We start from the raw sequence: 26,535 nt of genomic DNA on the forward strand, positions 1-26,535 counted from the left end.
AGTGGATGACCTACAAATGCAGCTTAGTCGCAGCTTGTGGAGCTGGTATAGCCTGAGCCAATCAGATTTGAGTTGTGCTTAAAGCAGAGGAGGGAAACAGATGAATGGATGAAGTATCATAACAGAGATTTTGACAAGGCTTAAACATGTTGACTATACACTGTATTTGTCTATCAGCATGTTCGTGGGAAAGAGATCTATAGATTAGGGTCTCTTGAGCTGTGGTAGATGCACATATCATAAAACATGTCACAGACAATGAAGGCTTTCCATTTTTTTAATATAAAAGTGATTACAAATCCCAAGAAAATGAAACATAACAAAGATCTTTAGTAGAAAACGATTTTAGAATCACTGACTCCACACTAATTTTTTCTTAAGGGACAGTTCTTGGCCCCCTCTATTGGACGGTGGTCCCATCTGAAGAGGCTCTATTGCTCTCCCGCGCTGTCCTCTCCGTCGCTGTCGCTGTCTCTTCCTGGATGCTCGGGCATCTTAGCGTGGCCCACTGTGTCTTCATTTTCTTCTTTCTTGCTGGTGTCCTCAGAGTTTGGCACTGAGCTTATCTCTCCTTCTGGGTTTTCCTGCTCCATGGGGGTTTCTTCCTGCAGGTCCCCAGTTCTAGCTGGCTCTTCTTCAACCGCAGCATCTGTCTTGGTTTGCTGTGGAGGCTGAACCAGTCCCTGCTGTTGCTGCTGGGGAAGGGAGGGAACATATTCACCATGATTATTTTCAGTATTATAGAACAAAATTTAAAATCTAATATGTTCTCCTGGGATATATTCCATGTTAAGGTCAGCGTACTTAAATACACTCAAAAATAGGTCTCTCTCCCTTGGCAGTCTTTTTTTTTTTTTTTTTATACCTCTCTCCCATGTTATAATCCTCTTTAAGTGAACACAAAAGAGAGTGTGTGACTCTGAATATCCAGTTAAAAAGACACCACTCAGGCTCCACACTTGATATGCTTGGCTTACAGTCCCTTAATTCTCCTCTCCACACACACACTCACACACACACCAGTTCTCTCGCATCTGACCCACTTGCTCTGTTGCGTGAAAGTGTAAAGGTTAAAAAATACCAAGGTAGTGACCAGGCAGAGAGCGTGACTGGTTAATGTAATGTGACTTATAAGAAGTTAAACACAGACATTTGTGTGTGTACTGGCATTACCACGATACAGTAGAATATCCCATTTGAAACACTTCATTAATTTGTATAGATTCTTACCTGTCTGTACTTTTGGGAGGTCTGGATCATGTGCATGTACATATTATACACCAGGTTGGCCATCTCTGGCATGTTCTTGATGATTTGGTCTGGCTGCCCTGAAGCATCTCTCTGAGCACAAGAAAGAAAAAGCAAAAACGCATCAGTACAGAGAAAGATTGTTTTGAATCTGCGGTGTTGTGTGGAGGGAATGATAATGAGGGAATATATCTGTCTTGTTAGCAGTTGTTCTTTCAGGCACCACCTGGTAAACTATTGATCTGAGTCAAAATGTTCAGGGAAATTACAATTTGCCTGGCCGCCGCAACCTACTTGCTATTTGAAAGCAAATTTCTCAGTTGCTGCCTCAAGCGTTCTCTGCTCACGTACTATCGAAAGGAGTCGGGGATGCAGAGTTTGTAATTTGATCGAAATTAGTATGCAGACAGAGTCCTGCAGCCTAAACTGAGGGGTTAGGTGAGCAGAATATTCAATCTGCTGGGCTGTTACCTCCTAAATACAGGGGTGATGCTCACAGAGGCCCTTTGGGCATCACGTCGGAGGGGATGCACGGACGGATTCAGCACTGTAAAACTTAAATGTGTGTGACTTTATTGCTTTAAAAATGTCAGTACAAACATCACTGTGTTAATGTGCTCAGTGATTGAATGAGCAGGCATCAGATTTAACATCTGTCCAGGGCTGTCTCATTGTGCAGTAAATATGTATATCGAGCATTAAGCAACAGTCTTGTCCTTTATTTCCACAACTGCCTCTGTATCAGTGCTGTTAAGTATCCTGTGACAGTTCTGGTCGAGCGTTTGCCAGACGAAATCTGACTTGCGCTCTGCTTCTGCGTGTAAGCAGCGGGGGTTTACTGACTCTAGATAGATGGGGCTAAGCAGGGGCCACATGTGTGTGCCCAAAAGAGCTGTCCCTTGTGGGGATCAACACTCTAGAGTCAGAGGAAGTGTCACAGGCTATGGGGTATTTTAGACACGCCTGTTGCCACACGCGCCAGTCAATGAGACACAACGACCAGACAAGAGTCGTCTCATGCTGGCCTGGCGGGATTTGGGAGAGAAAGGTTTCGCTTTCTGACCTTCGGGGGTTAATTATAGCCAGGCCCGTGTTTCCCATGCCTGCAGATGCCCTGCGCAGAATGCCGTTAACGGATTGGGGCCTACGGGTAAAGCTGCAGTAAGGCTCGGGACCACTGAGGATGAGGATGCCATTCAGAATATAGGAGAAGGATTAGATCGAGTCAAGGGGCCATGGCAGCGGTGACGTGGCGGGAAGCTGGACATGGCAACATTTTTTGGGATACGGTCACTGGTGTGGAACATATGGAAACGTAAGCTTGGTTCTCTTCTACAACTCTAGAGCGGGAGAACCTTATTATCACTGATGTCAAACTGAGTAGAAGATTATTGTCCTTTTAAGAAACCGGTGTGTGCATGCATGCATGCATGTGTGTTTACATACAGGCTGTTCCTGGCTGTAGTACTCGTGTGGTCTGATGTGCAGCTGCAGAGGTCTGGCAGTGAGCTGGTTGAAGGCAGGAGTCAGCTCAAAGCAGTTCTGGAACAGTGACACTCGGGCAAAGATGTACAGACCCAGTCTGGCTCTTGACATGGCCACCACCAGACGCCTCACATCCCTGTGGGGGGAAAAGAAGTTGAAAATTGGTTTGACATAAGAGGAGAAAATCAAAGAGAAGCGGCGGAGGTGGGGGAGGAACGTGTGAAATTATAAGAGGAGAAGAAATCATGTGTAGGGGCAAAAACAAAAACCAAGGGAAGTAAAAAAGGGATCAAAGTGTAAGGATCAAGTAGAGATTGTAAAGGAAGGAGAAAGGCAGTGATGTGTAGGAGGAGAGAGGTTTAGAGAGGGATAAAGCAGCAGCAGGTGAGGGGGACTGCTATAGAAGCTATGTGAGGAAAATAGGAACAGGAGGCAAAGGGCAGACAAAGAGAGGCAGAGGTGAGGGAGTGCAGGAGAGGGCTGACGGGTTACTTCTTCTTGCAATCCAGTAGAATGAAGAGATTAGAGAGAGAGAGACGAGACAAGAGGAGTCCAGCGTGGCTTACTGTAATATGCAAAGTGGTTATTTATCTGTGCCACTCACTGTCTACATATCCAAATGAAACAACTCTGAGAAATATTGTATTATGTTAAAGTTTTACACAATACACATACAGGAAGAGAGGCAGAAAAAAAAGAGGGAGGGGTACGTGTCAACCTTTTAGTCTGTAATAAATCTTCATGTTGTTTGTTTTAGGTGTTTGTCTGCACAACCTAATGGATGTCTGCAAAATATGACCATTTAAATTGCCTATAAATCAACAGTGAGACAAACGCCTCTTGGCTTAGTGAGAACCGCAGAGCATGGAAGATGGCAGAGCATCTGAGGGGGAGCGAGGCTCCGGCTTACTCACGCAGCTGTGATGACACTGGAAACAGTCTTAGGTTTGATGTAGAAGAATTTGGCACATGGTCATGCTTGTATAGATACATCTATACAAATACACATGAACACATACAGTATACACACTGACATGCTGCCAAAAAAAAAGTGGAATATGGAGTCCACCCGGGCACTTCATGAGATTAAGAGGATTAATCCTCACAATATGCATGATGGGTTCAATGAGTATTTGGAAGGAAAAAAAAGGGCTTATGGAAACCATTGTATGGTGTTTATGAGTGAGTGAACGTGTGGGCCTTATAGATTTAGGTGAAAAATAAGTGAACATTTGGGGTCATAGTGCCTGCGTGGTACAAAATGAAAGTTGAAAGCACAACATCTCCACGGAGACACACTACAACGTGCTACAACCAATGAGCACAGAGCTCCAGCGGAGACGAACCAATGGCGAAGCATGATAGCCTGTGGACCTGGCACAACTGAGAGACGCCCACCTGGGTTGAAGCTGTGACATGGCAGGGCAAAGTGGATGAGTACCATTTGTGTGTGTGTGTGTGTGTGTGTGCGTGTGCGTGTTCCCACATGTGTGCGTGCGTGCGCATGTCAGAGCGTGTCTGGATCTGTGCTTCCCTGTCAAACAGTGTGCTCCTACATGTGAGCATCAGCAGGAATGCTTCTCCTGTGAACGCAAGGGTCAGCTCATCATATGGTCAGCTGTGTCCCCCTGTGGTCGTCATGGCAGCAGATTGCCATGAGGGGAGATGCAGGAGCAGGGGGAGGATTGTGAGGTAAAATCAGTGGTATGCCACAGTGATCCCACTATGCGAAATACACAATGGACAGCACAAGAATTTCCCATGAATCACTGCTTTTCAAACCACCCAGCTGCCCATTCAGAAGTGTCAGGGACTCCAAGATATGAATGAATGTTAGGTTGATTAACAAGACATTCACCAATACTTTAATTCCTCTATTGTTTAATCTGTAAAACCAGATGAAAGTCTGTTTACAAGTCTTGGGCAGTTCTATCATATATTAAAAAAAAACTAAAAACATTGTTACAGGGACATATTTGACAGCCGGCCCACACGGTGTGGAGCAGAGAATGTGTGCAAGGCAGGGTGTAATATCCATTGTAAGACAAGATTAAATGAATGATGCTGAGAGGAGAGCGGGTGCTGCTACCAAGATAAAGTACCACTCTTCTGTGGCCCCGCTGCACTCAGCAACATCAGGTCATTGCTTTATCTACGAGATGAGGGAAGATCGGGATAGAGTTTTTAAGTGTTTTCTCTGCCGCCGAAAAACTGACCATGCTAGAGAGAGAGGGAGGGGTGAAGCATGTATTTAGCTGCAAAAGGAATGAGTTATTATTTGCGTTGGGGTTCCAATTTGCAGACTGTCCGATGTGAGGACGGATGGCAGTGCGGCCGTGATAGAGCCGTGAGCCAGCCACGCAATTCTAACAGCAGCAGCCACTGTACATCACAGCCAGAGGCCAACATGGCAAGCTTAAGTACTGTGGAAGAGTTCGGCCTCAATTGTCTGGTATTAAAACATGCAGCATATTAAGTGTGAAGAGCTCATCAGGATCTCATGGCGGCCGAGGAGTGAAAGGCCATTTCACTATGAATCAATTCAAGGAAATGAGGAGGGAGGTGGTGGCGGGGAGAAGAGGGAGCAGAGAGAGATAAGGAGACCGAATTGAAAAGTACGAAGGGAGGCCAGCATGGGACTATAGTTAAGCAGAGAGCAATGGGACATGGAATGAAAAGACATAAAACCAACCACTGCAGTTTGGTTAACATCATGCCTCTTAATCACTGTTATATAGTTACGTTATATAGTTATACAGTCTTTATCCAAGAAGAGCTCTTTGTTTGATGTTCTCAACCCAATCATCAGAGCACAATAGCTTCTCTTAACCAGGACAAAAGGTACAGGCAGCTCCGCAGACAAGTTCCTGTCCTGAAGCACCCCCTGTTTCAAATTAGACTCATACATACTTCAAGACAGGCGCAGTGTTATTGTTTTTTGTCCTTTAGCAAACTGCATTCAGTAGTTACACATCTCAAAGAGACAACGTCTCCGGAGAGCAGCTGTCTCCAGAGAGTAAAGTGCCTACATTTCTGCTGTGTGTTCTTAGTACACGAGTGTATTTGTAGTAGAATAGCTGCTGAAAATGTCTATTTTGGGTCAGGTAAGTTTTTTGTGCTTGGCATGCATTGATGTAATTACCTCAGGTGTCCCACAGCTTTGGTGCGGACCAGTGAGAGGATGATGTAGTCGTTCTGCTGACCCTGGAACCTGTCCACGGTTGTCACCTGCATGGACACACACAAACATTCATTAGTGAACAAAAAAAGCCACAAATACACATCAAAGAAATGCTAAGTAAGCAATGGCAGCATGCATTTTGCAAAGTAAATTAGCGTTTGCATTTTGGGTAGGTGTGGGGATTTAGCTGAAATGTTTAGAAACATGAGTCAGACCACTTTCCGTCTTAAATTCTTTTTCTTTTCTTTCTTTATTTTTCAGGGGGGAGCGGTGAGCGACGGCGACTGTGTTTTCTTGTTATTGCTGTTATCACTGTTGGCCACATGGGCAGTCTGCAGGGCTAATACGGCTTAGAGGGCATTTGCCACAACTAGCCTCTTACCTGGGCCCGTGAGACTCGGGGACCAGGGTACTGGGGGCCACGCAGCTCAACTGGATCAGAGATTATTTCAGGGAGGCATAATAGAGAAGTGGTTCCCTGGGATTTTTTTCAGAGCAAAGGGAAATTTGTGTCAGCCAATTTGCTTTTGTAACCTGGTAATCCTGTCTTCCAAAGAAGTGTACTTACTCCCAAACGTGAAGAACAGAAGCGTGTTTTGACTTTGTCGCCTTACATAATAAAGAAAAATACTGCACAACCACACAGAGCATTACTACACTTTACGTAATATTAGCTAGTACCACAGCCCATCATGGACATCTGACACACTGGTCCATCTTTAACAGAGTTGCCATTCATGGTCAAATCTTGAGCACAAAACATGAACAAATGTGCTTGAAAATATTTTTTGAGTGCACTACTACTCCCAACTTGCGTTTCAGCAAAAAAGAAAAACCATCCAATTGTTGAGCTTAAATACTGTGACACTTTTTTATATTCTCACCATAGCAACAGCAGCCAAGGCATAAGGGCACTGTAATATTTAAAGCCATCTGCCAAACAGAGGGAAAACTGTAATCTCTCAGAAATGTAGCTGGAATGATTGGAACAGATGATCCTAGCATAAAGCTGTACAGTTTACTTTTCTCATAAGGGAGAGACCCATGTTCCAATATTGAGTAAAATTGAAGATATCTTTTCAAGAAAAATATGAAGTGGGGAAATCAGGAAAAAACACTTCTCGAACCAGCATCTCCACCCACTTAGTAATGGCAATGACAACCATCATAGAAGGAATCCTATTAGCTTCAACCTACTTAAATGTAACATTATGTGAAAATAGAGAGTATAAAAACAAAACAATCATTGGTCCTTTGCTGCTGTGTGGCTACATAGGCTATATGCAAGGAAACCTAAAGCCCAGCAGAAAAATGCAGGCTTTTTCTCTATAGATCTGCACTCTAGAGTGGATCAATAGGACATCAGCTACCACCAAGAAGCCACACAGACCCAGGACGACAGCAACTACCCGTGAACCACATCATGCTAAATAAATCATTATGTGGTGATACGCTTTAGGCTAATACAACTTTAAGAGATCCTGAAACTCCCTCTGCTGAACCCCCACCTAAAAAAATCCCTTTTGGGTAACACGAAGGCCATGAGCGGGGAGAGTGTGTGTGAATGTGTAAAAGAGAGCATAATGAGGGTATAGAGGTTGCACACCAATATTTATTTAGGTCTCTCTGTTGCTATGTTGAACAGGTGCAGCACCAGAGGCAACAATATGCCGGTTTTACAATAGCATGAGGCGTTGAGGGGGGGTTGTATGTTCAAGTTAAATGTTTAATCTTCAAGTCACACATCCGTGATGTACATGCATGCACATGTCCACACCATTGTGGCCTATGCAGAAAAACTCCAGCAGAACCTTTGCTGAAGCAGGATTTAACCAAAGAGTTAACAGGGCTTTAACTGCAAAGGTTTAAAGTGAAACAGTGCAACTTGTTTTGCAGAGAAGAGGTGCTTAAAAGAAGAGTTATTCTTAGTCCACAGACAGTGACAACGAAGCCCAGATAGAGAAATCTCCCCAAGGCATAGCAATTTGCATGGTGTTTAGTTATTTATGAGAAATCTTCTAGGGAGTGAATTACAGAGGTCATGTCATTGTGGCACATGCATGTCCGTGGACACAAAGAGACTCACAAACACACACTCATCGTGCTGTGAGGTGCATATTTGTTCACACGCAAAGAAGCACACACGGGTAGTTGCTAAGAGAAGCTATTTCACTGATAATTATTTCCATGAAGACAATAACACGTCGGCTCTGAGCTAGTGGTGAACCGTGGATCTCTCCTCTCTGCCTTGCTTGGTAACTCATTCCACCCTCCCTGCTATGTCTTATTCATGGCAACTACACGCTGGAAATCTACATAAGTCAGACTGCTGAATTATTTCATTTTTCACAGCCTCGCAGCGTAATGTCTTTATTCCTGTGGCTTCAAATCTGCACGTCTCAGGATTTGTTTTCTGTAAACAAGGCATGCTGGGACATTTTAAAAAGATACACTTCCATCCATGTCAACATGTGGTTAGAACACATCCTTGTTCTGGCTACTCAGCATTAACTAGCTTTTCTGTTGTGATAAAGGTCCCAGGTCTCAGAAGAAGAAGCGGTTCCACAGTGGGGCGGGGGAAAAAGTGCATGTGTAGTTTTATTTTACTGTACTTGTTAGGTCCAACAGTTTCAGAAACCAAAATGCACCGTGAATTCAAATGGTTAGTGCATGGCTGAGCCAAGTTTCACATTCAGTTGTTATTTTAAGGTTATGATAAGGGGGTGGGGAAAGCATTGTATCATTCATTGCCCTCACAATTATAAAAGACAAGAGTGTGTGTAGACATGAGAAATAATTAAGGGAGGGTTGCACAAGGTGAACTTGGAGCTTCAGACACAGTTTCCCCATCTAATTTCATCTCTCATCAACTGTTGATGTGCATCAACGAACTTAAGACAGACAATCACTCACAGCTCCATGTCATTCCATTACTTGAACTCATATAGCCTAAGTGTGATGTTTGAGATTCATTGTAGCTGTTGTTCCTGACCAATCTCAAATTTTCATTTAGAGACCTGCATGAACAAATACTATCATAGGGTGTAAAACACAGCACCAGTAGAAATGAGACTCAAAGGGACTTTGTCCATGAAATTCACAGTGTAAAGTAAAGAACCAAACATCATTAAAAATGCATAACTGCATAAACACATGCACATGTATACCAACTGCTGTGTTTGGGATTCAGCAGACAGCTTAGGCAAGTGTTTATTTGAGTTTAAGACTCTGACTGGTGCTAGCTGGCCTCCCTCTCCTTTTCTGTCTAATTAAAGTCATGACAGTAAAGTGTGCTGGCTGTTGACATTTGCTTGGTTTTAGCCACTGTGACACATTGTCAGACACACTGTGGACCCAGTGCTCAGCGCCATGACCTTTCAGCTGCTCAGCATTTTCCCACAAGAGCCCCCTTTCTCTTTTTCATCTCTCTCCCTCTCTGGCTTTCTTTCTTCTCAGCAAATCTAAAGCCTGTCACCCCTGTCACATATTACTGGGCATACATACTGACTAAGGCCACAAGCACACAGAATAGCGCTTTGTGTCGTAACATTGCCGGACATTTAACATGACCAAGCACAATTTTTGGATTGCTGTCAGAACAGGGGGACTTACTTGATGACAAAGCAACAAGGTAGGACCACAACAAAATATAGACGACAACAACAGTTCATTAAACGCTCCATCCCTGCAGCTGGTACTGTAGAACGCACCATTAATTTAAACTGTAAACTCTTTACACAAATGACTTCCACCTTCCTATAGATAATTATTAACAGCAACTAGTTACAATCTTTGTATCTGTCTCGATACATTAAAAGATCAATCTGGTGATGTCCTACATTTATATTATTGCCAACATATCACATGAGGAGATGTTCTGTGATTCATTCACAAGGAAAATATACATCATTAAAATTAAACAATAAAATTCCCAAAAGGTGAAGAAAGTTGTGACGTTGACTTTGCTTTATGACTAGCACTACACAAGAAACAGTAAAAATAGGCAACATGTCTGGGGAAGCCCAGTATTAATAGAGACATGCTGATGTGCTGTTTTCACTCCAAACTTGCGACGCTTTCTCTGGAATCCCTAAATAGACTGTGACAATGTTAAAGTATGTGAAAGGCCTGAAGAACGCAGACCAAAGAAAGGTGAGAGAGTGATTAGGGAAAAAGAATAAAGAGAGAGGAAAGCATAACCTGAGGCTAGCGGGTAAGAGCATTTAGAAGTACAAACAGAACAGGGATGGGAAACTGCGCCAGCGGGTTGCTGACTTAACGCAGTGTAAAGGGAGGAATGGAAGAGGAGAGACAAGAGGAGTTCAGGGGAATAATGTGGGCTGGATGAAGACATCCCAACAGGGATCCTTGGGGGATGAACACAGCACAGAGTTTACACCCACTCTCTAAGCATCCACACTAAATTTTAATCGTTTTCTCAAAACACACACACACACACACACACACACACACACACACACACACACACACACACACACACTAACACTCTCCTCAGTCAGTTTGATTTACAGAGGTATGCAGTTGGCTGGTATGCACACCGTTACGCACAGAGGGCACAGCAGTGTCCTGCTCGATTTGAGTCTTATGACCTGCAGCAGTCTTAATGGTCTCATGATTTGGCGGAGCTGGAATGGATGCTATGATTTTTTTTTTTTTTTTGCTTTGCTTAAAACTGTATAAAGCAAATCACCAACCTCCCAGGAGGAGCAGTTAATGTTGATTCACTAAAATTAAAAAGTAACGGTATGTTACAATGCAAGTACGAGGGACAGTTTGGACATTTGTGGTTAGAATTGAAAAAAGAATTTGCTAATTCTACTCATAGTGCGCAAGCAACAGGAAACAGTGTTTTGTAGTAACAGCAAAAGCCTTGTGAGAATTGAGAGCTGTGAATTTCTCTCTTGCTGTAAGAGGATAAGAGGTTGGTGAATTGATAGCAGCTGACATCTGGAGCTGTGAAGAAAATGTGTCCATGTGCACATGTGCGTGTCATGTGTTAGGTATGTCCCTACAAAACCAGTCCAGGTCTTACACATATATATATGAAGTGAAAACATGTCTGTTGGGACCGCGGATTCCTTCCTGACAGAAGAGAATAAATGTGTCACCCTCAAGTGTTATTATGAGCATGTACTGTTCATGCATGCGGAACCGTGTTTGAATGCTACACAAACTGTGGAATGTATACATGTCCTTTATGGTGCTTTTCAGGTGCATTTAAGACCATTTCCTTGTACAGAAAAAATACATTAAGTACAGAGATCACAGAAAACAGGACTGAGTACTTGCGGGGCTGCCAAGACAGTATTTCCAATGTAAAGCAATACTGCCAAGGAAAGCTGTGTGCTGATGTGACACTTGGATGTTACTACATTCACTTAGCAATTTGATTTAGATGTTTGGCCCGCTAACAGAGCACTACATCAGCCAATTACCAGGAACAACTCCTTATGTGACAAGACGCTGCATATTTGCACATTTCAACTTGTAAACTCACACCTGAGTCCTTAAAAACAGCTGCCATACATTTCTTAAGGAGATACTTGGGAGGATAGGTACTTGTCAAGTGGCACATGTATGTCCTTACCTTGTTGGGTTGTGCAAAGAAGGGATTGCCAGCACAGCGTTGGTTGATGACGTCTCGGATCAGGTGTTTCTGCCCATTGTAGGTGGTGAGGATGCTGATGCGGTCAGCGGGGTAGCCCAGGAGACGCATGTACATGTACAGAGCCACAGCGTACTCCGCTTCTCCCAGATTCTGCATAACAGGAAGGAGAGAAGGAGGAGGGAAGATTAACGTTATCATACTTAAACTGTATAATATTACATAAAAGTAATGGGACAAGGACAAAACTGCTGTTAGGGAACACAACCTCAAAATAATCTGTTGTCCAACATGGTTTCCTAGTTAAATCAAATCAGTTAATCAGGCTAAAGTGAGCCCAGCCAGGCCAAAATACATGGGTCTCTCTTCCTCTCTGCACACCCAGGGCTGTCGGCTGTGTTTGACACCTTGCTCTTCTCATTTTCTTGTAACATCTTGCTCTATGCCTTACTCGCCTGTCAAGTGTTTAACTTTCCAGCCAGATAAAAGCCCACTCATTCATGCATGAGCAGCTATCTGATTTAGGCTGGAATTAATTGCCTCGGACGGAGCTCAACACCACCAATAGCCGGCCTGAGACAAAATGTCCCATTCTGGGATCCATAGAAACAAGGAGGGTTTATGGTATTTTTCCACTTTGGGCGGTAGTGTAGGGAATAATTTTGCTAATTGTGTTTTCAGAAGTATGAAAAAGGCTGCATCATCATTAAAAGTTTCACACTTCATTTGTCGGCAGAATGTTATCATAATGCACTACCACTATCTCTGCATTTACATTTGAGCTGGGAAAAGGCTACAACAACTGCCTCCATTGTTGAAGGCCTTTGTTCTTTTCCTGAGTTACAGTTGAATAATGGCCAGAACTGTGTTTGCATAACATGATGTTGTGACAGTGAATATACATGGACACATAAAATGTCATCGCTACATTTAAATTTTGTTCTTGTATCAATTTTGGAGTTATGGTCTAAATGTGTTTTTTTTAAAGTATATTTTTTGGCTTTTATTGCCTTTATTTGACAGCACATAGTGAGATAGACAGGAAAGGGGGAGGCAGAGAGGGGGAATGACATGCAGGAAAGGTCTGCCCGACGCGGGATTCGAACCGGGGACGCCTGCGTTGAGGACTGTAGCCTCTACATGGGGCGGCCACTTTAACCACTGCGCCACGCACCGCCCCATGTGTTTTTTAAGTCACAGTGTCTTTGTTAGGACATTCAACAACGATAACAGTGTCCTAAACACGATTATTTAGCTCTCATTTCCAATACGATATCTGAAGACTCTGTGACCAAATCAAGACTATACAAGATTGTCCTCCAAATGTGACTAAATGTAAAGGCCAATACTGCATACATCATTCAACTACTTTACAATCAACAAATTCCTCAGCCTGTGCATGTGCATCCTAGCTGTAAGGCTATACTCTGCCCTTCAAATGTGACCAAAAAAAAAAAAAGGTAACAGTATGCATTATTCATGCAGTTTCAATTAAGCCTGGACTGCAGGCTCACATCTTTGATAATAATTTATGCAGCTTCATCAACAGTTCCTAGTCCAGCTGCACTGGAGTCAACACATCAAAAACAGTGACAGCCTTTGTTCTTCTTCCCCTGTACCTGTCTCCAAATGGCACAAAATTTCACATCTTTAATGACCACCCCACACTACCGCCAATGTTTTATTCAAGTTTGGCAGTGACTGTCGGATATGAGCTCCTGTTTTGCGATTTAAAAATTAGCTACATAATGTTGAATATCACAGTGATTCTTTTAAAACATTATCTACATGTCAGTGACAAGATGAATGATAGTCTTGAGTCTGGCTCTGTCCTTACTGTCATGTCCTGTTCCAACATTACAACAAGAGTCCACAGGATTGTAAAGACACCGCTTCATATTAGATTTAAGATTAAGGTTTGTGCTGTATATCGCTGTTTTCAGTTAAGCAGTTGACTGCCTTATACTAATGAGGTTACTTTACAGTTTGCAGAAACAAAAAGCTCACGAGAACTGATAACATATGCATGAGTCACACACACGCACAGGGAGTAATATCTAAGTAGACATCTGGCTGGCATTTCAAGCTCTCCCTACCTCGTGTGCATGTTTAACATAAATGCGATCTAATGCCCTAACACCTCAGAGAACTTGGTAACCATAACAACAAGGTCAGACCCAACCCATTGGAGTTTGAGCCAGTGGCCTGAGGCTGCATGAGGACTGTGGAAGATGGAGAGATGAAACAGGGATGGAAGACAAAGATAAGTCACAAGCGGAGATGGAGTTTAGATACAAACATTTAAGAGGTAATAAAAGGTATAAATCTAGAAAACCCCTGAGTACAGCCCACCATGCCATTTGCTCTCATGCAATTTAAGATGTAGCTTACGAAGCAGAAAAACTACATAAAGCCTGGTGGCTGAGTAAAGCCCTTTTCTAACAACAGAAGATGTGGATTTAGATAAGCATCTACTCTGTATGAGCCATTTGACAACTTCCAAGTACTATCATCAGGCTTGGGCTCAGTATGGAGAGTGCTTTAGCAAATGAGCCGGAGCGGCGGTGAGAGACCTTTGGACTATGAAGTGTCTGTGTGCACATGTTTCTGTATAGGATGGGTGTACGGTTCCTGTATAAGTGTAAAAAGGGGTTGTGCAGTGTTTGTTCAGCTGTGACAGGCATTAGGCATTCAGTGGATACAACTGCTTCTCTAGTGTCCAATTTACCCCTCCTGCAAACTGTGTGGGTGGGTGGATGGATGGGTGTGTGTGTGTGTGTGTGTGTGTGTGTGTGTGTGTGTGTGTGTGTGTGTGTGTGTGTGTGTGTGTGTGTGTGTGTGTGTGTGTGTGTGTGTGTGTGTGTGTGTGTGTGTGTGTGTGTGTGTGCAAATTCCCTCGAGGAGCCAGAAAATGGCAACAGGCAAATGGAGTTGAGGTTCATGTGACCTGCTGCCTCGAGAAGTGCACATGGTCTGGATTTAAAAACAATAAGAAGCTTCATGGACTAGCGGATGCACAATGTTAAATGCTGCACTAACATGAAGCACTGTGACATGTCAAAATGTCAGTGTCTCAACCGACGTATTTTCTTTTTGTTACATATTTTAATGATTAAACAAATTAACTTGAACCTGAAATGATCTGCTCTGATTTACTACAAACTCTGCTGTGTTTGTGGTAAAATCATCTTTCTGTTTCTAATTTACTAAGAACAGAGTTTTTTAGAACCATGAAATATGACTCAAAACTAGTCACTTTATTGGGATTATTTAGTGTCAGCATATTTATTGTATTTCTACTGTTATATTTGACAATAATGTTTGGGGTCTTGTGCTGGAGTGGTGCCAAAGTGAAGACTTTGCCACATGCCTATAATCTCTGCCCCTAGCCCATGCACAGTCTTGAGTGTCTCAGCAATGTCACAATGAAACACAATCTGGTTCATGGTGTGAAGGACAAACGCACTGGTCTGTGCTGGGCAGCCAGTGTTAGCTGCAGACCAAGCAGGGTTATGAATTTATCATATGGACTGGTAGCTAAACCATTACATTTTAAAAATGAATGAACTGCTGTGCAGTGACCAATTCAGAGGAAATGGAGGCCTGGGAAGAATATGGCTCTCTACTCTGATGGAACTAAGTGTGCATGAGTGTGTATCTGTGTAAAGGGGTGTATAAATTGTGCTTGGAAACGGCCATAAATTCTGTAACATAACCTATTTCTGCTGATTCAACATTGTGTGCACACATGTGCTACAGACGTACTGAGTACTGGTGTTATCCACTGGGTTTTTTTTTGTTTTTTTTTTACAAATAACAGTTGTGCTGTGCATGTCTATTATCTTCCGCGGCGTGAACTACTGACCTGGTAGAAGTACGGATTTGGCTCAGATTCTCCCACCCCATTGAAGTCCTCCACATTAATCAGCTGGAAGTCAAAGGTTAGGCCAGGATTGGGCACCTGGAACTCAGGCAGTTGCTGGACATGAGGTAGGTTGCCCAGGTGTTTGTAGCGCCAGTTGTACAGATTGCACAGACTGTGGGACAGGGAGTCAGAAACACAAGACACACTGTTGTTACTGTATGTGAGATAACACCACTGACACTGTTACTGCGTTCTGCCAGGGCGACCCACCTTGCACGTGCACGACCCTGCGCATCCAGATCTATGGTGGGCACTCCCAGGCGCACACATCGGGTGAACAGAGACTGCTCCATGTTGGAGTACTTTTGGAAGGCCATGTTCTTGATGACAGGGGGCAGCTGGTGGTGGTCTCCGATCATGATCCAACGCTTCAGTCTGCTGTAGCCGTCCTCAGGATTCTGTAGAAAGAGACAAAAAAATATATGAAAATGATATTCAGAGGTCAGTATGAGCCTGCCCCCATCTAGGTATGAAAAAATCATTTTAGACTTTCTGGGGATAATACACTCATGAAAATCTAGCATGAATATTATATATTATATAGATATCTGCAAGTAGGTCCCCCTAACTCCCACACTCTGGTCCTTTCAAGTCCAGGAGGCAGTCAAGCTCGCTGGGTCAGTCCGATGTCTATATCATGCTGCCAGATTTTGCTAATTAGATGTGGTTTATTTGGGTCTTGACCTCGGACAAAATCTGATATACTGAGCTTTGTAAGTCCAGAGCTGATAAGAGATGAATGGCTGGATAATGAAAGGGAAGGGGAGGAGGGGAGAATAAATAGTTTAACTGTGACGTACACCTGGCAGAAGGCTCTGGCTATGGCTAACTAGAGAGGAGAGATAAAGAGAAGAGCTCTGGCAGTTGTTCTATGGACTGATGTGCTTAATGATCTCCTCTGTAAACAGACATCAGCGCCATCTCGCACAATTAGGCACAACTACCAAAGACCATTAGTGTGCTTGGAGCAAATCAGTCAAACCTTAACAGAGGAAGTCAGGTAGTAGAAGACTGAGTCCGGTTTAACAACACTTGATTTCAGGCATATTTGTAGGGTTAGGGTAACATATGTGAAGATCTCACTTCTTTAAGTTCATTAAGCATGCACATATTTATGTCTTAAGACTCGAGCAGTTACCTGTAACAGCAGGGGAATGAAGGTCTCAATCTCCAGGATCTGAGCAGCTTCTTCCATCAGGATGTTGTCGTACTAATAAAAAAGAATCAGAAATTTAACAAAAATCATTCAAGTACCGTAATGATAAAAAATACAATCTTAACCAGGCTGTCATGTCTTTGTGTGAACCGAGAAGTGTCTACCTTGAACCCCAGCTCCACAAGGTCATGACGTTTGAGTGCAGCATGTGTACAAGTCATAGCGATGATTTTGGCTTCCTTCACCAGCAGATACTTGGAGCGGTCCAGTCCACTTCTCAGCAGCTCAAAGGCCCTGAACTCCTTTAAGAGTAGACAAGAAAAAAAGGTGGCGTCAGGTGTGAATTACAGTTAACACAAAAGTTGAATCAACACACATAGGTCACATAGCAGAAACCATAACATTCCATAAGCAACTCAAAACTGTATATAAGATTTCTGTGAAAAGAAGAATATACTCTATCATGCTATCATCCATATGTTTCTCACTCAGGGGTGGTGAGAGGAAATTTTAATGGTTATTGGAAGGTGACCGAATGTCACAAAAATGATGAATGATTACTGTGAAAGAAGATGGATAAGATGATTATCTAAGTTAGACTAATAGCACCTTTAATAGATAAAAGGCCCTGTTCAATTTCCTAAAACACATCAGATACGTTATTGTATCCACCCACGTTCAACAGATGTCTGTTTTAAAAATTTAAGACTTAGCACTCTAATGGCTTCAATTGCTGCTATTAATTTCAAACTACAGGACAATCACAAAAGAGACAAAGTGACTGACAACCAGGCCTGCCTTTTAATGAAACGCATCATTAACATAATCCCTTTGTTTTCAGCTCTCATTAGGAGAGAGTCCTCTATTCCCATGATAAAACGAGACAGAGTCAGACAGAGGGCTGCTGCTGCTGCTGCTCTGCTGGAAAGTATACTTTGCTGTCTAATAACTGCCGCCATTTGAGGAGCATGCCAGCACAGACTTCCATGCTTATACTGGAGAGGAAATATTAGAGACACTTGATATTTTTTTTTTTACCAAAATGTGAATCAGTCCATCTCAGAAAGCCGATATCATGGTGGTGTGAACTGCAGTAGTGGGGATATGAGTAAACAGGCGAGCTATTTTCAGGTTGCCACACTAGCTGTGTAGGGGCAGCAGAGGGAGAGAGGGAGGGAGGGATAGGAGAAATAGCCTTGGACAGCACTGGGGTATAAATTTTTGATGTGTTACTATTTTAGCATTAATATTAAACCAATCAAAACATGCAATATTGATGTGGTCTATTTTTAACCCCCATGGCTCCAGAGCGGTTGAAGGGTGAAATCAAGATGGGAGGTATTCAGGGACACTGAGAGAGAAGAGAGTAAAAAAAATCAAACAAAAAAACAAAACAAGAGATAATTAGCAGTAAAGTTGTAGAGGGACTGCAGAGGAGGAAACTGGAGATGTCTATAGAGAAGAATCTCTGGAGGCACACTGCGCCCCTGTCTATCCGTCTGTCGAGCAATAAATTCGTAGGATATTACTCTGACAGCTTATTCCAAACTGCTTTTACATTTGAAAAGGCAGACAGATAAGCAAATTCAGCAGGATGTTGCTTTTCCTACCCTGCACCACAGACAGCAATACCTCTTAATGGGTGTACAGATTTCACTGCAGCATGGGTGAGGCTGAGGGAGGAGGGAGAGGTGCTGTGATGCAGTGATACAGAGGCCAGCCAGATAAATCAAGGTCACCACACATGTTGGGATATTACCTCCAGCCAATAACTTCTTTATTGCTTTTCAGAGACCTTCTTGGTGTTCCCATAAATCTGAAAAGTTATTGTTATCCCTATAGAAATTCTCGATGGGTTGAGGAGGAATGATAACACATCTTCGGCTGCATGCTTGTGAGTGTGAAAGAGTGTGAAAAAGAGTGACAGAGTGAGTAAAAAAAAAGATGAGTTGGTGTAGCTTTCATCATTTCCTTGTGTTGCTTATCTTTTCCAGGGGAGCAGCAAATATATACAAGTATAAAATACAAATGCTGTTGGGTGTCTTACATAATGATTCTCTCTTCAACTAAAGCACAGACAGGTGATGACTCCAAGTTAGATGCAGAAGTGGCAGAACAGCTACTCAGGAGCAGACATGTCCACAAAGAGACAGTGAGTGTCTGACCAATTATTGCTCATCTCAACAACCTGTCACTACGGTGGCCAGCGAGGCAAAGTTACTTGTGCATGAGGGAATATTCAACACCTGGACACACAGCTGGCAAACAGGCTGTGAGCAGCGCTGACATAATCTGTGTGTGTTTGGTGTGTGCTTCTGAACATGTTATTTATTGCTGTACATTTAATGTACAGCACAGTGAATTTAATTGTAATGACATGTGCTCTATAAATAAAATTCCCTTGCCTGCCTTATTGCACCTAAGTCTTTACATCCTGCTGGGTGTTGCTGTGGGGGAACAAACGTGTATACTCTGTGTGTGTGTGTGTGTGTGTCCTTACTTCCAGCTGGGTAAAAATCTTCTTGATGTGACGGTAGCAGCCCTCTGCAATGTCCATGTCCTCTTCATACGACCGACCCTTGAACACAGGCTGGGGGGCGTTGGAGAAGTACTTGTGGAAGGGGAAGTGTGCAGCCACAGTCTCCACCTCTACCTTCTTGCTCTGCTTGGGCCTGACTTTGCTCATGTACTCTTCCCAGCGAGATATCACCTGTAATGTGTGGAGAGAGCAGAGCAGACACACACACACACAAATGTAATTCTGTTATTGAAATTATACTGTACTGCATTTAACCACAGTTCTGTTCAATTTAGAAAATCAAAAATGCTGTATGAGCACACTTGGGGTATTACATGGCTCTGCCCAACCTAAATTGTGCTTTCTGTATATTCTTAATAATTCTTGGACCATAGTTACAAGCACATTATACACAAATGAACAAATGAGAACAGATAGCCTCACTCTCAGAAGAGCCCCTGCTGAGCACCTAATAAACCAGCTACAACCAAACAGCGGGGTAGCCTAGTTTGTGAAAAACAACTTTAAGGATGAAATTAATGAGTCTGCTGGAGGACTCGGCTTAATTGTGTGTTAAGTATCTGCCTGTATGGACTATTAAGATCACCATCAAACCCTTAATTATATCCGCAGACACACTGTTATCATTGATCATCGAAGTCTGCTCGTGGTTACAGATTCACCACACAAACAACCTCTTGACATTCATATCTTTACAAAGTACCACACTGGTGGCCAGTTTTCAGAGCTGCATAAATAAAATAATTCAGATTAAATGAGGTGTGGGTTGAAAATCTAATCTCCTTGCAGCATCTAGTTATTAGAAACCACAGTGGTGTGTGTGTGTGTGTGTGTGAGCGAGAGAGAGCACACACAGACTGCTGGCAAGGTGCAAAAACGGCGCCATGAACACCATGATGAACTCCGACACTGGCTCATGTAACAGCTGTGGTATTTGTTATGTCTTTGACTCACCAACTATCTATCATAAGATGTACTTTGAGAAATGACAACCTCTGAGAACTATGCCACTGGCATCTTTGCAGTGTTTATACATGTCTTACGTTACTGCTGTGATGTGATATGATACGTGATCGACACTTACTTGTTTATTTTTCTTTTTGGATATTAACCTGAGCTTCCTGTGACACTGAAAATGACGGTGATACACTGTACATTTTGTGAGAAAGGTTTATAATGTCTATGCCAGATCCTTCCTAGTGAAGCATGAGAATCCAAGTGAGCAACTGTCTGTGGTGGCATTTTTCCTGCAGCCCGCGAGGACAGTGATAATTAGGTGACAGGAATAAACAACCAGAGCTGAGATTGTTTGTAAGTATTTGCAGTCCACACGAAAACAGCAGTGAGTCTGGGGAACGGAAACTTCAATAATGTCTGAATTTGATTGGCACGAATATGTCTGAGGAACTGGGCAGGCAATACAGAAATCTATTCTAATTAATTCAACCAAATATCTCCTAGATCCCCTCGACTCTCTCTCTCTCTCTCTCTCGCTCTAAATCAATAGTAATATCCAAACACAAGTTTCAAGGATGTTTAGTGGATTAATGGTAGAACAAAGAGGAGCGGCTGGCTACAAAAAACACCAGAACGGTCGGTTTGTTTTGTTGAATCTTTATGCCAAGCACAAAATCTAAATCATATCCTGTAAAATGGCTCATGATTCAATCTGACTTTGCTTTTTTTTCCTCCACGTGTAACAAAAACATTCACACACCTAGATATAGTCTTACCTGGTAGAGGTAGAAGTGGCCGGCAGTCTCACAGGTGTAAGAAACGTCTCCTGGGACATCCAAGCTCTCCTGTAACCTCGCCACCTCTTTGAGAAGCTCTAGCCTTCTGGCTAGGACATAGTTTACTCTGCCATATCTGGAGACACATAAGCACAACACAGGTAGTCAACAATGTCAACAGGTGACCTTTTTGTATTGAGGATAAACAGTTAAAAATCATGTGGGACAACAAAGAGGTAACAAGATAAATGTTTATGAGAAACTAATACACTGGTGGAGCAACACACATGGAGATGTCAGAGAACATGCTGCCTGGAACAAACTGGTGATATGTTTCCTGGTGGATTCGGCCTCTAAAGATTGTCTTTGCCATGTGAAATTTTGGTAGTTGTCTTTATTATTTCTGCCCTATCGTAGTCCCCTGAGGATATACAGTTTACAGAGTCAAATTTGTAAATATGACCCTTGATCAGAGGGTCAGATCAGAGGGATTACAGAAGGCAGTGACTATTCCTGGATGTACAGTACACAAGCTTTGTTACTGTCCTATCTTGTGTCCCATTGTGCAGCAAGACAATGCTGCTTAAAAGCAATTAGCAGGTGGCAACGAGACAAGCAGCACGCACAGGAAGGGGACAGGAAGTGGGAGGGGTCGCAGGGTAATACTAGAGGTGAATTCTATTTTTAGACCCTGTGATCCTCAGTCAGCAGATGACTCACATATGATCACACTGATCTGGCCTGAATAAAATTAAATAAAAAATGGGGTGACCTTGCTTCCCAGGATGACAGACCTGTAATACATTAAGCTACTCTGCGAGACAGAAACCCAGAATAGACATGCCATGGGTGTGAACAGCCCAGATTTATATGGTTATATGTTTTTTTTTTCAATCCAATAAAGTTAAACTTGCAGCAACTGTGCTTGGACCTGGACGAGGAAACTGATTTTAATGAAGCTAGGGTGCAAATAGTGACTGTCAACAACTAAATGTGATCTCCCCCTTTGCTCCAATCTCAAAATCTCATTAAAAAACAGCACAAAATTCATCATGAAATGCATGGAGGCATTGTAAATTGGTGGTGCTGTAGCTTTCCCTTTGTTAGGCATTCAGACGAGCACTGCCTTCCATTTTTCATCTCATATACAGTGTTAATTAAAACTCTCTGGCTCTTTCCTCTCGCTGATGTCAGTGGGGTGGAAGGAGTGTGGAGTCTGCATGTTGTTATGAGGCAGCCAGGCAGGCAGGAACATATTAAATGCTGCTAGCCACAGCTCTTTCTTTTATTTCTGTGTTGCTGCATAATTTAAGGAGGTAACAGACTGCTTCCATGTGCACACCCCGGTTCCCATACAACAATAGCCATACTTAAGTCACATTCTCACACTGAGCAATAGCCTCAGTCAGGGTGTAGCAAATGAGCGACAGGCATAAACCCTTCCCCTCCCTCCCTCCCTCCCTCCCTCCCTCCCTCGTCTGGATGTGTTGCTAAGAGATAAAAGGTGCAGTTTGCTCAGTGCCACAGATGGATAAGGTGGTAATTAACTAAGCAGTCTGTGAGGGAACTTTAAATAGTAGCGAAATAAAAAACTTAATATTTAATAAGGCTGAGCTATTTCAATTTGAAAGCAGGCTAAAAAGAATTGTGAGTATTAAAAAAAAGAAGAAGCAAAGGTTCTGGCTGATTCTTCTAATAAATGGTGTTAAATATAGCAGCAGTCATGTAGAACTGTAAATGTTTTGGGTATCGTGAGATAATCTCCTCTTCTCAAGTCTGTCATGAGTGCTTAAAGTGCACTGCCCCCCACCTTCTCTTTTCCCATCTCACTATGTCTCAGTAGTGAGGACTGAGTCATTATCCTTCAAGGCATCACACACAAACAGACACCGACACAGACACAGACACACACACATACACACAGACAGAGACACAGTTTACAGCTTACAAAAAAAGACGTGGGTGAGGGGGAACTGGGAACTACTGGAGCTTCCTTAACAGGACTCTAGTGGTTCTTGTCTGAGGCTATTTGTTCTGTGCCCTGCCACCAGTGCAGTATAAGGAAAAGCAGCACTGTGTGTTTTATCTGCCAATTAGGGTGTGGACAAAGAAAGTCCTACAACAACCAGTGTTAAAACTACACATTACGTCATTGAATTGAATTGCAGTATGTTAAGGTCACCCACCAGATTAAGAGGCGCTTGACCAGAGAAGGAGATTCTAATGGTTTTTTAAAATCTCAAATGACATGTATTTATTCATGTTATTATTCATTCATTCATGTATTTATTCATTTAATTATCTCATCATATTGTTGTGAACTGAATTATTAACAAAATGGTTTTGTGTATCCCTGAGGTTGGCAAATGACAACATTACTCCAGCGACCTCACTTTTCAATTCATACCAAATGGTCTTAAACATTTGTGCTAAACAGTAAAGTTTTTTGTACTTTACATTACATAATATGGTTGAAGTGTTGACTAGAGTTCATTAGCTATTAGCCTTTAGGCAGCTCTGGAAATACTTCAAACATTCAGTGTTTTCCACACCTGTGGTAGATCTACATATATATCTCTCTACATGGTATTTTGCCATCCACTACTTGATTATTCTCACAGTGGCTGGCACAAACAGGTAAGGGGTTCGAGAATAGTGGTGCGAGGGCTAACCAGACATGTATTGCTTGTGTGTGCAGGGCTGTAGGGAGAGATCCCTTACACTGGTGGAAAGGCCTCAGAGGCCAACGATGCCTAATGAAGATAAACCAGGTTCCTGGCCTGGCATATGGGAGTATCGAGTAGTCCTGTCACTGTGTTGGCTCACACTAATTATGTATGTGGGCAGCTGGGCTACTTTAGCGGGTGTGTGTGTTGTTGGCTGGAACCAAACTGTGGGGACTGCCTCTGTGGTGCATATGCACTGTAAGACTGTAACAATTTGTTGAATGCACTTTCACACATCCATGTGTGAATTCAAGTTGTCTCCATTTCCACATGCACATTTCTGTTTGTTTAAGTGCATCCATCTGTGTGTGTGTTCTCTCTCCACCTGTCCCTGTGCTATCCTCACCTGCTGAAATCCTTCTCAGTCTCCAGCTCCTCTTCTCCGTGGCCCAGACGCAGGAGGTGACGTTCATCAATGTCTAGGGCCATGATCTTTTCAAACAGCTGGTTCAGAGCCTGTAGAATGAACCATGGTAACAAATAAACATGATCAAACACGGAAAATGCTTTCTTTGATGTGTCTGTGTGTGTAATGCCACCTATCAACAGTGCTTGTGCATATAAATTTGTGTTGACTCATCTTTCAGTCGACTAATTCAGTCCTAATGTTGATTGATGTCCCGTCAGAGTGATTTATCCTGTCTTTCCCAGTATAACAAATAACTAACCCTAACCTAACCCCTAAGTGCAAATGGGAACTACTGCATGAGAAGAAGGTGTTTTGTCATTATATCCTGCTTTACTTCTTATGGAAAAGGTTCCTTCTGGCAAACTTCCACTGGTGTTAAACAACAGCAGATTACTTCTTGATTAAATACTGAGGGGGGAAGACTGGGGCACAAGGGAGCTTAGATTTTAATTTTTCCTCCAAGGTTTGAATATGACTATCGCCTGATTAATGGGCAGTTCTGAGCACAAGCTGTAAATTCTCTAGACAGCTTCACAGTTTTTGAGCAGAGTGTTAAGGAAACTTTTCAGGGATCAGAGTTTGTTGGTTTATGTGTGTGTGTGAGTCTGTGTGTGTGTGTGTGTGTGTGTGTGTGTGTGTGTGTGTGTTCACTGACCTGGTTTGAATGTGTGACTATGAGAGTCCTCTGCTCAGGAAAGTTGTGATACAGGTTTGAGATGATCTGAACAGCAACATCTGTCTTTCCAGTACCTGGTGGTCCCACAACCTAGAGACGCAGAGGGGAGAAAAAAAAGAAGAAGGAAAAACAGAACAGTAAGAAACAGAAGAAAAGATGGGCACAATCAGAAGTTAGGTTACAGTGCAAAGGCACTGCTCCCCCTGTAGATCTAGTGGTTGTGACAGCCAGGCCATGGGCATGTCAGAACAGGCTAGGCTAGTGCCCCATCATTAGCCATGCTCAGACGGACCCAATGCATTGCAGTGTTGCCTAGCGTGCTAAGACAGTCCCAAGAGAGCAACAGAAGAGTTATCTGAGGGGCATAAGCATCTTTCAAGGCTCTCTTTGTTCTTATCGTCTAAATGCTAGTAGTACTTCAGCATGGTATACAAGTTACCATGTTAATAAGCCTCATATTTACTTAACTGCAGGGAATAGTACGTCTAATTTATTAAATAAATATTCATATTCACAAAACAGCTCTCAGGTGAGTAATTTCTGCTAAAAATAGAAAGCACAATTAGATATTCCTGCATAAATCAGTACATAATCAGCTCCTTGGTTTCCCTACATGAAAGCCAAGCTAGGCAGACCGGGAGGTAGTGTGTATTTGTTATGGCTGCTAATGACTGTGACATATGCCAAGAGGGGAGGTTAGAGGGAGTGAGGAGAGGAGCCGGAGAAGGTATGCATGCAGAGTTGTTTTATGACTCTGCCGATAGCCTACGTGCCATATTTGCTTCAGCTAGCTACACAATAAATAACGCAGACACCACTGCCAGCTTCCAATCACCACAGTGGAGCAGCGTTTTTGTCAAAACACATGTGTTACAGTCACAGGCTGAAATGACATGGGTGTAGACATGCATCTGAAGTGGGTGCTTCGGTTGTTTAATGTGTAGCTGAACATCTCACTCAAAGTGCCAAAATTACAGAGGATTCAAGGAAATCACTTTACATGAGTGATGAGATAGGGACATCAAACAACAGCATATTTACTGTGGAGGGAATTCCCCTTGGTACACATCACTAAGATTAATGACTTCAAATCTTTGGCTTTATAACGGCGAGCTGGAACAGCACGCACCTGCAGCATCAGCACTCAGAGGACCGACAAGAGGCTTTGCCCAGACTGCAGCACGCTCACTCAAGGATATGGATGATAACTTTATATGGATGGATTTAAAATGCAGTTTGTCGTCATAATTAAGACCAGTAAGAGACTCGCTCTTTCTGTTGAAGCCAGATGTCCAAAATTACTATTTGTTGGAGGCTGAAATGTTGTGATTTCTGTCAAATGCATGATCAAAATCTTGCAGACTTTATTTGGGAAGCTTCAATTTAACATAATAATAATATACAATTTATGCAAGACACTTGTGCAATGAAATGCTAAAGACCAAGTCCTTACCATGGTGAGTCCTGGCTGCATCCCAGCTCGTATGGCTTCAATCTGAGTAGGAGTGAACTGAATTGTATTCCTGTAAGAGATTTACATTGCAGATATTAGAAAAGCAAGTAATTAGCCTAAAATACTCAATAGCCTTGACAGCATGAAAAACATTTGTTTTCAAATGTTTTAATTTGCTTTTTAAGAGATGCTTAATGCCCCGAGTTTTGTTGTGAAGTTGTCTGAAACTATCTTGAAAGATTAAGTCGAGGTTTCCCTGTGGACATGTTGTTGCTATAAAGATTTAAATATCAAAGTGTAAACTAGAAATCCTAAAACACCGGCAGATGAATCTTAAATTTTGATGAAGGGCAATTATTTTTTGCGGTCTTATAATGA

General features: G+C 42.6%; 1 protein-coding gene across 2 annotated transcripts in view; it reads right to left on the minus strand.

Annotated features, from left to right (window-relative positions):
- Window positions 1–277: 277 nt before the first annotated feature.
- aqr (aquarius intron-binding spliceosomal factor) overlaps window positions 278–26,535 on the minus strand; it is a 45,207-nt gene continuing 18,949 nt past the window's right edge. The window contains exons 23-36 of one of the 2 annotated variants that reach the window (XM_083997829.1): window positions 26,158–26,227; window positions 24,684–24,794; window positions 23,966–24,075; window positions 20,894–21,029; window positions 19,122–19,331; window positions 16,786–16,923; window positions 16,604–16,675; window positions 15,676–15,863; window positions 15,406–15,577; window positions 11,523–11,693; window positions 5,876–5,961; window positions 2,695–2,869; window positions 1,231–1,341; window positions 278–692 (exon numbers count right to left, since the gene is read on the minus strand). In XM_083997829.1, coding sequence (XP_083853955.1) covers window positions 432–692; window positions 1,231–1,341; window positions 2,695–2,869; window positions 5,876–5,961; window positions 11,523–11,693; window positions 15,406–15,577; window positions 15,676–15,863; window positions 16,604–16,675; window positions 16,786–16,923; window positions 19,122–19,331; window positions 20,894–21,029; window positions 23,966–24,075; window positions 24,684–24,794; window positions 26,158–26,227 — 2,011 coding nt within the window. In that variant the 3' untranslated portion in view covers window positions 278–431. Of the gene's footprint in view, window positions 696–1,230; window positions 1,342–2,694; window positions 2,870–5,875; window positions 5,962–11,522; window positions 11,694–15,405; window positions 15,578–15,675; window positions 15,864–16,603; window positions 16,676–16,785; window positions 16,924–19,121; window positions 19,332–20,893; window positions 21,030–23,965; window positions 24,076–24,683; window positions 24,795–26,157; window positions 26,228–26,535 lie in introns of both variants that reach the window. The other variant, XM_083997828.1, reaches the window with a different exon arrangement.

The sequence above is a fragment of the Trachurus trachurus genome (genome assembly GCF_905171665.1).
Source record: "Trachurus trachurus genome assembly, chromosome: 22".
Taxonomy (NCBI): Eukaryota; Metazoa; Chordata; class Actinopteri; order Carangiformes; family Carangidae; genus Trachurus; species Trachurus trachurus.